The sequence below is a fragment of the Pristiophorus japonicus genome, chromosome 15, assembly GCF_044704955.1.
Source record: "Pristiophorus japonicus isolate sPriJap1 chromosome 15, sPriJap1.hap1, whole genome shotgun sequence".
Taxonomy (NCBI): Eukaryota; Metazoa; Chordata; class Chondrichthyes; family Pristiophoridae; genus Pristiophorus; species Pristiophorus japonicus.
In genome coordinates this window covers 170,298,598-170,312,893 of record NC_091991.1, presented here as the reverse complement: position 1 = coordinate 170,312,893, position 14,296 = coordinate 170,298,598, and the positions used below count along the sequence as shown (strand labels likewise).

Below are 14,296 nucleotides of genomic sequence, written 5' to 3'. Positions count from 1 at the left end.
GTGAGGAGGCGCTGGCGTTGCTAAGGAGGCCGCTCTTTCTTTGTGCTTCACACATTGGGTCTGGGAAGGTGGCAATATGATCACTGCCCCCGATGTGGTGGCTCTGACCCGCGAGGATGACTACGGGGAGCCGTGCAGCGACGACCCGGCGCCCCTTTTCCAATTTCAGCCCGAGAATCCCTGGTCCAAGACGGCCACGGCCAAATTCCCGAAGGATTTCATTCTGATTTCCGAGTTTTCCGAGCAGGTAGGCCCTCAGCCCTTGTTAACCATCCCGGACACTGCCCGCGGTAACTTTGACCTCAACTATTTCTCTCTCAGGATCATGTCCGTCGACTACCAGGCCTCTTTCGTCGGGCACCCGCCCGGCACCAGCTACCCCAAGCTCAACTTCGTGGAGGATTCCAAGGTGGTGCTGGGGGACTCCAAGGAAGGGGCTTTCGCCTACGTCCACCACCTCACCCTCTACGACCTGGAGGCGAGGGGCTTCGTGCGGCCGTTCTGCGTGGCTTACATCTCGGCCGACGAGAGCAAGATCATGCAGCAGTTCCAGGAGCTTTCGGGCGACTTTTCCCGAGCCTCCGAGTGTCTGAAAACTGGAAACAGGAAAGCCTTTGCCAACGAGCTGGAAAAGAAACTCCAAGACCTGGAGTACACCCGCAACGTGTTGCACAATGAAACGGAAATCCAGAAAAGGTCCAACGACAAAGGGTACTACTCGTCGGTCGCGATAGAAAAAGCCAACGAGCTGGCTAATGTGGAAAAGTGCATCATTGAGCATCAGGATCTTTTGATGCAGATTAGAACTTACTCATACAAAAAAACGAAAGATTCGGACTATTTTTCTTACGAGCCAGATTATGACCTAGAACAATCCGACACCGGGTTGGAGCAGTTGTCAAATGCAGACGGATTGAATGAAAAAATTAGCTTTTCCGATCTAAGATCTTATACGCCCAAATTCACGAGGGCTAAGTCGGCAAAATGCTTTGAAAAAAAGCTGAAAACCTTGGAAGAACTTTGTGACAGTTACTATTTTAATCAAACTCTAGAGCAGCTTAGGCAAGTGGAGAAATTCTTCAGGGGTGATGTATGCTATCTGATCACCAGCCAACTTGAAAAAGAGCTTCTTCAACATCAGCAAATAACTTCCTTTCTATTTGAAGACCCCCTACTCTTCACTGATGAAGCACAAACTGAAAAGCAACAGCACTGTGACAAGCTGCTTCCAGGTTTTAATATTCTCAGACCTAAGGTTTTGGACCACCCCTGTTTATCAAATGAGGCCACCAGCTTTGAATCGTACAAGTCTTGTGTGGAGTCTGTGCCTATTAAACTGGATCAGCAAGTCAATGTGGAGAGTTACCATGGGACTGTGGCCGATTCTATCCCATGTAAAAATCCTCCAGGAGCTTCAGACTATCTTGAATTGGAAGGGAAAGAAAAGGGAAGTATCAGTAGCGGTGAAAGCATTGAAGTGCTGGGTACTGAAAAATCCTGCCCAGCCCCAATATTTTCCTCCAAGTCTGACAGCCAATCAAACTTGCAGTGCCAGCATCCAGAAATTGTAAGGAGGAAATTTGTGATCACCAAGCGGACAAACAGTGAGGACAGCATCGAAGTCCTCAGCGCCACCGAATCTCTGATACCCGAAGATCTTAAGGCCAGCTATCCAAGTGCAATACATGAAGAAGAACCAGCTTTGGACAATGAAGAAGAAAGACAGCTGAGCACAAGTCCTATGCAACCCAATGCGAATCTAAACCGAGGAACTGGATATAGCAATGCGGATTTTGAAAATAATACCATAACGTTGTCTGTTTTATCTGATCCTGTAGACGCCACTTGCTGTATTGGGAAGGAGAGCCCAAATTTTACTAGATCAGTACCTACATTTGTAACTGAAGAGTACAATGATAGAGTCATCAATGTTCCACCACAGCGCAGTAAAACCATAGACCAAATATTCCATGGTGATTTCCCACAGCAAGACGAGGGAGATGGATTACATGCTGATCAAGTATTGTCTACCTATGAAAAAGAGTACAGTGATCCACCCGGTAATGGAGAAACAGTTCAAATTGCGGTAGATGAGTATTTGGACAACATGAGTTACATTAGCGCATCTTTATGTTCTGATCGGACTCCATCTCCAGCCTTCCCAACCAATCCATCAAAGAGGCTCTCTGGAAAACGTAAGAAGCATTCTGGGAAGAACTCACTGTGGTTTATAAGGCAATATTCTTTTGCACAGCAGGCAATTTTTTCATTGCTGTCGGGGCGGACACTTGTAATAGTCGGTGAGCAAGAAGGAAAAGTCAAGAAGCTTGTCAATGCTTTGTCAATATTTGTCCCCAATTATGGCAGGGATGCAGACTCTGTAAAGCAATGGGTAACATTCCCTTTGCACGTCAACCATTTGCAGACCTGGAAACTCATTGGACTTCAGAGGTGCGTATTGAATATGGGTGCAATATAGCTATAGTTAAGGACCAGATTACTTTGTAACAATAGGCTTGGTACTGCCTAATACAAAATTCAGAGAAAGTTGTAGAATCTGTCTTTTAGGTATTTGTAGCTCCCTTTGTCAGTACTGTGGATCCCAGGGCTGGGAGAAAATCCTCAAAGCTTTTCCTGATAACCTCTCATTTTGATTTTGTTTCACCAGATGTTAAGCAAGCTTTATAAGTGACCTCCCTTTATCGGGTATTGGGTTGTTTTCACAAATGGGAGTATTTCGACTATTAATATCACTTGGATTTTTAATCAAATTTGTAGGGTGTTTCCTGCTCAAGCTGTAGGCTTATTTGAAAAAAACAACTTTTTAAATACATGTGCCTGTAAATATTCTGATAGTGAGCACCATCCTGTCACCTCAGTAATCTAAGAATATGCACTTGCTAAGATGCAGTCTCTCAAACTATTGGCCCCTTGTTTGATTGTAAATTGTATCCACATACATTTATTTCTCCACAAAGCCCGATTCGTGACATTAGTAAGACGGGATTCATTAAATTTACTGTACATTTTTTTAATAGAAGCCCAGTTAGAGCTTTTCATTTGTCTTGCAGGTCTTCTTCATGCAGGACAGTAAATACCCACCCAGAATGCACATGTAAAACTTGTGCATAAACACCAACAATCTTGGGAAAACTTTTTTTTTTAAAAGTTCGGCTTCATTTGTAATAACGCTTGATGTTTGTATCGTAAAATCTTTTAACTGCTTTTTGTGTCGCTCCAAAGTCTCATCTTTTGACATCTTTTACGTGAGACTTTGTGTAGCAGTTTGTCGCATTGTTTAATGACCAATACTAACTCTCAGCAAGAAGAGAGTCAGTGTTACATGAAATTAGACACTGGGGTGAATTTAACACCTTTCATTGTCAGATAGCAGCAAATATTTTGCAACCAGAATTGCATGATGTAATACAGGACCACATCCACGAGAAGCATGCAAATTGTTTCTGTGCACTTGCCAAACAAGCTGTGCAACTTTGCCACGTTGCTATTGAAACAAGGTCCGATGATGCGTTCAGATCTCTGTCTCATTTCCTTATTGGAACCGTTCAGATTACAGTCTGAAGCTATTTTTTCAGATCTGTAGGTTTTGCTCCCGAGTTACTTAAAGAAGCTAAGCTGATGGATTGCCGAGCACTCTTTATGCAAGTGTTATCACTTTGTACTTGTTACTGTACAAAGTGACCATTAATCACGGTTGGTGGGATTTACTGCCCTGGTGCTGTCATACCAGTGTTTCCCGTTGCATTTTGGAAGAGTCAACATAAGATCAATGATTTAATTTGGCAGCGTGCATGCAACCTCCGAGCATACAAAAGCCTAGAGGAGCAAAACCAACTACAGGAGGTACTCTTGCACTGCTTGGAGCTTTGCACTGGGTATGGTATCATACCAACCTGGTGTGAAAATGCCTTTTAATATTATGGGAGTCACTGCTCCCACCTGCTGTCACATCATGTTGGGTCGAAGCCATTCAGAGAGTGGTGCTCTGTAAATGCTCCTTTGTCACTGAGCTGAACTTGGGACGCAATGCATTCTCTATCCCAGAGAGCTGTGGATGCTCAGTCATTGAGTATATTCAAGGCAAAGGCCGATATATTTGTGGGAATTGAGGAATATGAGGATAGTGTGGGAAGGTGGTGTTGAGGTAGAAGATCAGCCGTGATCTTGTTGAATGGCGGAGCAGGCTCGAGGGCCGAATGGTCTACTCCAGCTCCTATTTCTTATATTCTTATGATAGAAACATAGAAAATAGGTGCAGGAGGAGGCCATTCGGCACTTTGAGCCTGGACCACCATTCAATAAGATCATGGCTGACCATCACCTCAGTACCCCTTTCCTGCTTTCTCTTCATATCCCTTGATCCTGTTAGCTGTAAGGGACATATCTAACTCCATCTTGAATATATCCAACGAACTGACATCACCAACTCTCTGCGGTAGAGAATTCCACAGGTTAACCACTCTGAGTGAAGAAGTTTCTCCTCATCTCAATCCTAAATGGCTTACCCCTTATCTTTAGACTGTGACCCCTGGATCTGGACTTCCCCAACATCGGGAACATTCTTCCTGCATCTAACCTGTCCAATCCCGTCAGTATTTTATATGTTTCTATGAGATCCCTTCTCATTCTACTAAACTCCAGTGAATACAGGCCCAGTCGATCCAGTCTCTCCTCATATGTCAGTCCTGCCATCCCGGGAATCAGTCTGGTGAACCTTTGCTGCACTCCCTCAATAGCAAGAACGTCCTTCCTCAGATTAGGTGACCAAAACTGAACACAATATTCCAGGTGAGGCCTCAAAAAGGCCCTGTACAACTGCAGTAAGACCTCCCTGCTCCTATACTCTGAAATGGGAGGGAGAACAGCCAGTTGTCGTGGTGCACATTGGTACCAACGACATAGGTAAAAAAAGGGATGAGGTCCTACGAAACGAATTTAAGGAGCTAGGAGCTAAATTTAAAAAGTAGGACCTCAAAAGTAGTAATCTCGGGATTGCTACCAGTGCCACGTGCTTGTCAGAGTAGGAATCGCAGGATAGCGCAGATGAATACGTGGCTTGAGCAGTGGTGCAGCAGGGAGGGATTCAAATTCCTGGGGCATTGGAACCGGTTCTGGGGGAGGTGGGACCAGTACAAACCGGACGGTCTGCACCTGGGCAGGACCGGAACCAATGTCCTAGGGGAAGTGTTTGCTAGTGCTGTTGGGGAGGAGTTAAACTAATATGGCAGAGGGATGGGAGACAAAAGGGAGGCAGAGGCAGGAGACGGAGGGGAACAGGAAGGGCCACTGTGCGGCAGAATTCTAAAAGGACAAAGGGTGTTAAAAAAGCAAGCCTGAAGGCTTTGTGTCTTAATGCAAGGAGTATCCGCAATAAGGTGGATGAATTAACTGTGCAAATAGATGTTAACAAATATGATGTGATTGGGATTACGGAGACGTGACTCCAGGATGATCAGGGCTGGGAACTCAACATCCAGGGGTATTCAACATTCAGGAAGGATAGAATAAAAGGAAAAGGAGGTGGGGTAGCATTGCTGGTTAAAGAGGAGATTAATGCAATAGTTAGGAAAGACATTAGCTTGGATGATGTGGAATCTATATGGGTAGAGCTGCAGAACACCAAAGGGCAAAAAACGTTAGTGGGAGTTGTGTACAGACCTCCAAACAGTAGTAGTGATGTTGGGGAGGGCATCAAACAGGAAATTAGGGGTGCATGCAATAAAGGTGCAGCAATTATAATGGGTGACTTTAATATGCACATAGATTGGGCTAGCCAAACTGGAAGCAATACGGTGGAGGAGGATTTCCTGGAGTGCATAAGGGATGGTTTTCTAGACCAATATGTCGAGGAACCAACTAGGGGGAGGCCATCTTAGACTGGGTGTTGTGTAATGAGAGAGGACTAATTAGCAATCTCATTGTGCGAGGCCCTTGGGGAAGAGTGACTATAATATGGTGGAATTCTGCATTAGGATGGAGAATGATACAGTTAATTCAGAAACCATGGTCCAGAACTTAAAGAAGGGTAACTTTGAAGGTATGAGGCGTGAATTGGCTAAGATAGATTGGCGAATGATACTTAAGGGGTTGACTGTGGATGGGCAATGGCAGACATTTAGAGACTGCATGGATGAATTACAACAATTGTACATTCCTGTCTGGCGTAAAAATAAAAAAGGGAAGGTGGCTCAACCGTGGCTATCTAGGGAAATCAGGGACAGTATTAAAGCCAAGGAAGTGGCATACAAATTGGCCAGAAATAGCAGCGAACCTGGGGACTGGGAGAAATTTAGAACTCAGCAGAGGAGGACAAAGGGTTTGATTAGGGCAGGGAAAATGGAGTACGAGAAGAAGCTTGCAGGGAACATTAAGGCGGATTGCAAAAGTTTCTATAGGTATGTAAAGAGGAAAAGATTAATAAAGACAAACGTAGGTCCCCTGCAGTCAGAATCAGGGGAAGTCATAACGGGGAACAAAGAAATGGCAGACCAATTGAACAAGTACTTTGGTTCAGTATTCACTAAGGAGGACACAAACAACCTTCCGGATATAAAAGGGGTCAGAGGGTCTAGTCGGGAGGAGGAACTGAGGGAAATCTTTATTAGTCGGGAAATTGTGTTGGGGAAATTGATGGGATTGAAGGCCGATAAATCCCCAGGGCCTGATGGACTGCATCCCAGAGTACTTAAGGAGGTGGCCTTGGAAATAGCAGATGCATTGACAGCCATTTTCCAACATTCCATTGACTCTGGATCAGTTCCTATGGAGTGGAGGGTAGCCAATGTAACCCCACTTTTTAAAAAAGGAGGGAGAGAGAAAACAGTGAATTATAGACTGGTCAGCCTGACCTCAGTAGTGGGTAAAATGATGGAATCAATTATTAAGGATGTCATAGCAGCGCATTTGGAAAATGGTGACATGATAGGTCCAAGTCAGCATGGATTTGTGAAGGGGAAATCATGTTTGACAAATCTTCTGGAATTTTTTGAGGATGTTTCCAGTAAAGTGGACAAAGGAGAACCAGTTGATGTGGTATATTTGGACTTTCAGAAGGCTTTCGACAAGGTCCCACACAAGAGATTAATGTGCAAAGTTAAAGCACATGGGATTGGGGGTAGTGTGCTGACATGGATTGAGAACTGGTTGTCAGACAGGAAGCAAAGAGTAGGAGTAAATGGGTACTTTTCAGAATGGCAGGCAGTGACTAGTGGGGTGCCGCAAGGTTCTGTGCTGGGGCCCCAGCTGTTTACATTGTACATTAATGATTTAGACGAGGGGATTAAATGTAGTATCTCCAAATTTGCGGATGACACTAAGTTGGGTGGCAGTGTGAGCTGCGAGGAGGCTGCTATGAGGCTGCAGAGTGACTTGGATAGGTTAGGTGAGTGGGCAAATGCATGGCAGATGAAGTATAATGTGGATAAATGTGAGGTTATCCACTTTGGTGGTAAAAACAGAGAGACAGACTATTATCTGAATGGTGACAGATTAGGAAAAGGGAAGGTGCAACGAGACCTGGGTGTCATGGTACATCAGTCATTGAAGGTTGGCATGCAGGTACAGCAGGCGGTTAAGAAAGCAAATGGCATGTTGGCCTTCATAGCGAGGGGATTTGAGTACAGGGGCAGGGAGGTGTTGCTACAGTTGTACAGGGCCTTGGTGAGGCCACACCTGGAGTATTGTGTACAATTTTGGTCTCCTAACTTGAGGAAGGACATTCTTGCTATTGAGGGAGTGCAGCAAAGATTCACCAGACTGATTCCCGGGATGGTGGGACTGACCTATCAAGAAATACTGGATCAACTGGGCTTGTATTCACTGGAGTTCAGAAGAATGAGAGGGGACCTCATAGAAACGTTTAAAATCCTGACGGGTTTAGACAGGTTAAATGCAGGAAGAATGTTCCCAATGTTGGGGAAGTCCAGAACCAGGGGTCACAGTCTAAGGATAAGGGGTAAGCCATTTAGGACCGAGATGAGGAGAAACTTCTTCACCTAGAGAGTGGTGAACCTGTGGAATTCTCTGCCACAGAAAGTGGTTGGGGCCAATTCACTAAATATATACAAAAGGGAGTTAGATGAAGTCATTACTACTCGGGGGAATCAAGGGGTATGGCGAGAAAGCAGGAATGGGGTACTGAAGTTTCATGTTCAGCCATGAACTCATTGAATGGCGGTGCAGGCTAGAAGGGCTGAATGGCCTGCTCCTGCACCTATTTTCTATGTTTCTATACTCAAATCCCCTCGCTATGAAGGCCAACATGTCATTTGCTGCCTTCACCGCCTGCTGTACCTGCATGCAATCTTTCAATGACTGATGAACCATGACACCCAGGTCTCGTTGCACCTCCCCTTTTCCTAATCTACTGCCATTCAGATAATCTGCTCTCATGTTTTTGCCCCCAAAGTGGATAACCTCACATTTATCCACATTATACTGCATCTGCCATGCATTTGCCTACTCACCTAACCTGTCCAAGTCACCCTGCAGCCTCTTGGCATCCTCCTCACAGCTCACACCGCCACCCAGTTTAGTGTCATCTGCAAACTTGGAGATATTACACTCAATTCCTTCATCTAAATCATTGATGTATATTGTAAATAGCTGGGGTCCCAGCACTGAGCCCTGCAGCACCCCACTAGTCACTGCCTGCCATTCTGAAAAGGACCCGTTTATCCCGACTCTGCTTCCTGTCTGCCAACCAGTTCTCTATCCACGTCAATACATTACTCCCAATACAATGTGCTTTAATTTTGCACACCAATCTCTTTTGTGGGACCTTGTCAAAAGCCTTTTGAAAGTCCAAATACACCACATCCACTGGTTCTCTCCTGTCCACTCTACTAGTTACATCCTCAAAAAATTCTAGAAGATTTGTCAAGCATAATTTCCCTTTCATAAATCCATGCTGACTTGGACCGATCCTGTCACTGCTTTCCAAATGCGCTGCTATTTCATCTTTAATAATTGATTCCAACATTTTCCCCACAACTGATGTCAGGCTAACCAGTCTATAATTCCCTGTTTTCTCTCTCCCTCCTTTCTTAAAAAGTGGTGTTACATTAGCTACCCTCCAGTCCATAGGAACTGATCCAGAGTCGATCGAATGCTGGAAAATGATCACCAATGAATCCACTATTTCTAGGGCCACTTCCTTAAGTACTCTGAGATACAGACTATCAGGCCCTGGGGATTTATCGGCCTTCAATCCCATCAATTTCCCGACTAATAAGGATTTCCTTCTGTTCCTCCTTCTCACAAGACCCTCGGTCCCCTAGTATTTCTGGAAGGTTATTTGTGTCTTCTTTCGTGAAGACAGAACCAAAGTATTTGGTCAGTTGGTCTGCCATTTCTTTGTTCCCCATTATAAATTCACCTGAATCTGACTGCAAGGGACCTACGTTGGTCTTAACTAATCTTTTTCTCTTCACATATCTATAGCAGCTTTTGCAGTCGGTTTTTATGTTCCCAGCAAGCTTCCTCTCATACTCTATTTTCCCCCTCCTAATTAAACCCTTTGTCCTCTTATGCTGAATTCTAAATTTCTCCCAGTCCTCAGTTTTGCTGCTTTTTCTGGCCAATTTATATGCCTCTTCCTTGGATTTAACACTATCCTTAATTTCCCTTGTTAACCACAGTTGAGCCACCCTTCCCCATTTTATTTTTACTCCATATCGGGATGTACAATTGTTGAAGTTCATCCATGTGATCTTTAAATGTTTGCCATTGCCTATCCACCGTCAACCCTTTAAGTATCATTCGCCAGTCTATTCTAGCCAATTCACGTCTCATACCATCGAAGTTACCTTTCCCTAAGTTCAGGACCATAGTCTCTGAATTAATTGTATCACTCTCCATCTTAATAAAGAATTCTACCATATTATGGTCACTCTTGCATAACTCTGGTCTGCCCCTGCACATTGCATTATCCAGAATCTGCCCGAGACGTGTTGTATAATGGTGTCCTGAGAGTCTGCAGTCATTCCACTTTAAAACATGTTGCCTGTTTGAAAAGTTCCTTTAAAAATGCTGTGCTGGGTTCAGGGAAATATGATTGAAACTGGTGACATTTCCTCATGTCTGAAACTGTGTAAAGTGATCAGAAAGTGTGTGTGTGTGTGTGGTTAAAAAGAATCAAAGGCTTCCACTTTTCAGATTTGAAACCATTGATATCCGAGAAAAGTCTAACTGCAATCCGCCCTTTGTGTTTACGGCTACACGCAGGAAAGTTAGCTTTTATGATAAACTATCCCAGGCAATCCAAGCAGATTGTTAAATTGTGAATTCAATGTTTAGAGTATTGCAGTATTAGATCATGGTGTGACTGTTGTCAACAAAGTGGCTAACATTCACACAAATATATTTTTTAAACCCTGTTGCACTTCGAGAGAATATTTTGTTGAAACCTTTCAATTATTCCATCTGCGCTTTATGTCCATTGCTGCAATTAGTCAAGCTGTTCCAGTACTGCTACAACACTGGCATCTACCAAACAAAATGGAAAATTGATCAGGTATGTCCTGTCCACAAAAAGCAGGACAAATCCAATCTAGCCAATTACCGTCCCATCAGTCTACTCTCAATCAGCAGCAAAATGATGGAAGGTGTCATTGACAGTGCTATCTAGCGACACTTACTCACCGATGCTCAATTTGGGTTCCGCCTGGACCACTCTGCTCCAGACCTCATTCCAGCCTTCGTCCAAAGAACTGAATTTCAGAAGTGAGGTAAGAGTAACTGTCCTTGACATCAGGGCAGCATTTGACCGAGTGTGGCATCAAGGAGTTACGGTAAAATTGAAGTGAATAGGAATGAGGGGTGGGGGGAGGGGAACTCTCCACTGGCTGGAGTCATACCACGCACAAAAGAAGATGGTTGTGATTGTTGGAGGCCAATCACGGAGGCTAATGAGTGCTGCTCCAACAACACTCACGAAGCTCGATACCATTCAGGACAAAGCAATCCACTTGATTGTCACCCCATCCACCACCTTAAACATTAACTTCCTCCACCATCAGTGTGCAGTGTGTACCAGCTACAAGATGCACTGCAGCAACTCGCCAAACCTTCTTCGACAGCACCTAACAAACCTATGACCTCTACCACCTAGCAGGCACATGGGAACAACACCACATCCAAGTCGCACACCATCCTGACTTGGAAATATATTGCTGTTCCTTCATCGTCACTGGGTCAAAATCCTGGAACTCCCTCCCTAACAGCACTGTGGGAGTACCTTCACCACCATCTTCTCAAGGGCAATTAGGGATGGACAATAAATGCTGGCCATGCCAGTGACGCACACACCCCGTGAATGAATTTTAAAAAAACGTTTGTCGAACACAGGAGCCAGGTAAATTACACGCTTTTGGGGGGTGGGGGGAGGAATTTTCCAAAGGGACCTAACTGCAATAGTGAACTCCAAAGCAGCAGGTATGGCTATCTGGGATTTTGCAATGCATGGTTATTATTGTAGTAATTTTAAAGAAAATTAGACTGTTGATTTGAAACCCACACTATACATGTCGTGTTCTATAATTCCCCCTAGACCGTTGCGCTCCGCCTATTCTGGCCTTTTGAACATCCTTGATTTTAAATCCTCAACCTTTGGCGGCCTTGCCTTCAGCTGCCTAGGTCCTAAGCCCTGGAATTCCATCCCTAAATCTCTCCGCCTCTCCACTTCTCATTCCTCCTCCTTAAGATGCTCCTTAAAAACTAGCTCTTCGACCAAGTTTTTGGTCATCTGCATGTAACGTCTTATATGGCTCTCTTTCTTTTTTGATAACACTCCTGTGAAGTGCCTTGGGACATATTACATTATAGGTGCTATATAAGTTGTTAGTCACTTGCCCAAATACATCTTGGAGCAGGGAGAATTCTGCAATTGAGACTGAATTTGAAAAGGCCAGGATTCGAATTTTGAAATTGCCACTATTGCTGCAGAGTATATAGTCCAGTCCCATTGTCGACTTGCAGTCCTGTTGAAAATGAATTGGTAAATATTTTGTTTCTTTTACTTTTCTAGAATAGCTTCTCCTCTGGGTACCAGTGTGCTGCACTCGCTGAATCGATACAGTCGCTACGTCAGCATTCTGGACTGTGACAACAAAACCCTTCGTTGCCCGCTATATAAAGGACTGCTGATTACCAGACTGGCGGACCACAGGACTCAGATAAAGAGGGGCAGCACATATTACATGCACGTCCACAACATGCTGACCCAGCTGTGCTCCCAGGCCTTTCTCTACACCTTCTGTCATCACCTGCATCTTCCCATCGACGAAAGGGAAACCGAAGAATCGGTTACCTATCGACGGGTAAACTTTTTAAAGCACCACCTGGGGATGGTGAATGATGATAGCAAGATCGTGCAATACTTTGCCGAACTGATAAAGATGCACTACCTACACGAACCTGCACAGGGCTTAAATCCAGTTCTGCGGTTTAACTACATCTCCAATGTTGTGTTTAAGATCTAGATCTGCCACATTCTCCATTTCAGTGCTGAATTTTTATTATGTACTTTGATCACAGAAAAGCATGACGTTTTCTGTTCTTTTTTTCCTATGTTGCTCTATTGTCGCCTGCACTGTGAAACGGTATCAGTCTGGCTACGGCAGGTAAAGGAAAGTTCGGCATTTCTAACTTGCAGATCATTGGATAACCTTTTAGTGACGAGACTGAATCAAGAATTTGCAGATCTGGTGCATTGATGTGACTTCAGCTCAATATTCTAGGTTGCATTTTTTTTTAAGTAGTTGGTTTTGGGGAAATAATCTCAAATGATGTAAAGCATCAAGGGGAATGGGGTGGAGCAGCTTCCTGAATCATGGGTGAAACTGGATCAGTTTTGAGGCCTTGTTCCATGCCCTGCCGAGGTCTTGGAGGTTTGTTTACAAAGGGATGGTGTTTGACGCAATTCCAGGAACCCAGAAAAAGCACAGTACACAATGGAGCTCGGAAACTGGATATCACTGGGTCAGAGGTCCCCTGAAGTGATCCGACTTTTGATGTACCTTCCTGAGGCTAAAGTCTCAGAACAATTATCCAGCCTGCGTATCAATTTGCATTTAGGAGATAAGGGAAGAAAATAATTTCCTGACTGCCATGTCAGATGTAGCTCTGACCATTTTTGGCTCTGGAACTGGCAAACGGGGAATCTAGGTTATAGCTAAGGGTCTGGGTGGTGGGTTGTGCCGTAGCAGTGCCAGTATAATCCGATTGTCTGCTCCTCAACAATGGTATGTGAATAGTAACTCATAGTTATGGTCCAGAAAATAAATGTAGCTTTTTTTAAAAAAAAAAAGAGGACAAGGTAGATTCCATGTCTGATGTAGGGATACGGTGATAAGGTTACATACCTTCATAGTATTATGGCAGTCGATGCTTTTTCATGATGCATGATTTTATGATTGTTTGTTAACTGACGGCAAAAAAAAATACATGATCCAAATCTACTAATCTTGTCTCCAATAGCTTACACAGTGCCTGGACTTGTAATCTGCATGCTGCCAGTATAGATGCAAGTCTCATACTGGATGTGCGATGCCAGCACCTGGGCAAGTCCGATTCACCAACGGTATTTGCCTATTTACTCGTGGCCCACTTCCACAGGGGTGGGATGGCGGTGGAAGGTGGTGATTGGGAAAGGCTGGAAATAAACACATCTCAATGTAAGTCTGCCCAGTCACTTGATTTACTCCAGGGTGTTGCAATACCCATTGTCTCTCCGTCAGCACTTCACGGATTTCAGTGGGAAGTGAAACTCTGCTTTAGACTTGCATAGAATTTGGATTTTAAAAGGAAAAGAATCATTGGTGCAGATGTGTCCTTGTCAGTGGTTTCATGTAAAGTTTTAGTCTGGGGAGAATCGTGTGCCATTTCAAGGTATGGTCTGGTTCAGTACTTGGAGTTGTTCTTTTTATCCATGCCATTGGAAGATGGTGATGAGTAGAAGCCAGGTTCTTCCATACAGGGAGGGGGGTGGGGTGGAATTAGAGTGAATCATTCTGGGTTGTTCTATACTTTCAAGCGGTATAGTTGGGTGTTATGCACCCAGTGTCCTGGACAATATTTATCCCTCAAACAGATTATCTGGTCATTGCTGTTTGTGGGAGCTTGCTGTGTGCAAATTAGCTGCCTTGTTTCCCACATTGCAACAGTGACTATACTTCAAAAGTACTTCATTGGCTGTAAAGTGCTTTGGGACGTCCTGAGGTCATGAAAGGTGCTATATAAATACATGTCTTTTGGACTTTCTCTGCTTGCCTTCTTA

The 14,296-nt window shown here is 44.2% G+C and overlaps 1 protein-coding gene across 1 annotated transcript; it reads left to right on the top strand.

The window, feature by feature from the left end:
- smcr8a (Smith-Magenis syndrome chromosome region, candidate 8a) lies at nucleotides 1-13,976 on the top strand. The gene is made up of 2 exons (XM_070901299.1): nucleotides 1-2,451; nucleotides 12,047-13,976. The coding sequence occupies exons 1-2, from the start codon at nucleotides 77-79 to the stop codon at nucleotides 12,498-12,500; spliced, it is 2,829 nt and encodes a 942-aa protein (XP_070757400.1). The 5' UTR covers nucleotides 1-76; the 3' UTR covers nucleotides 12,501-13,976.
- Nucleotides 13,977-14,296: the final 320 nt, after the last annotated feature.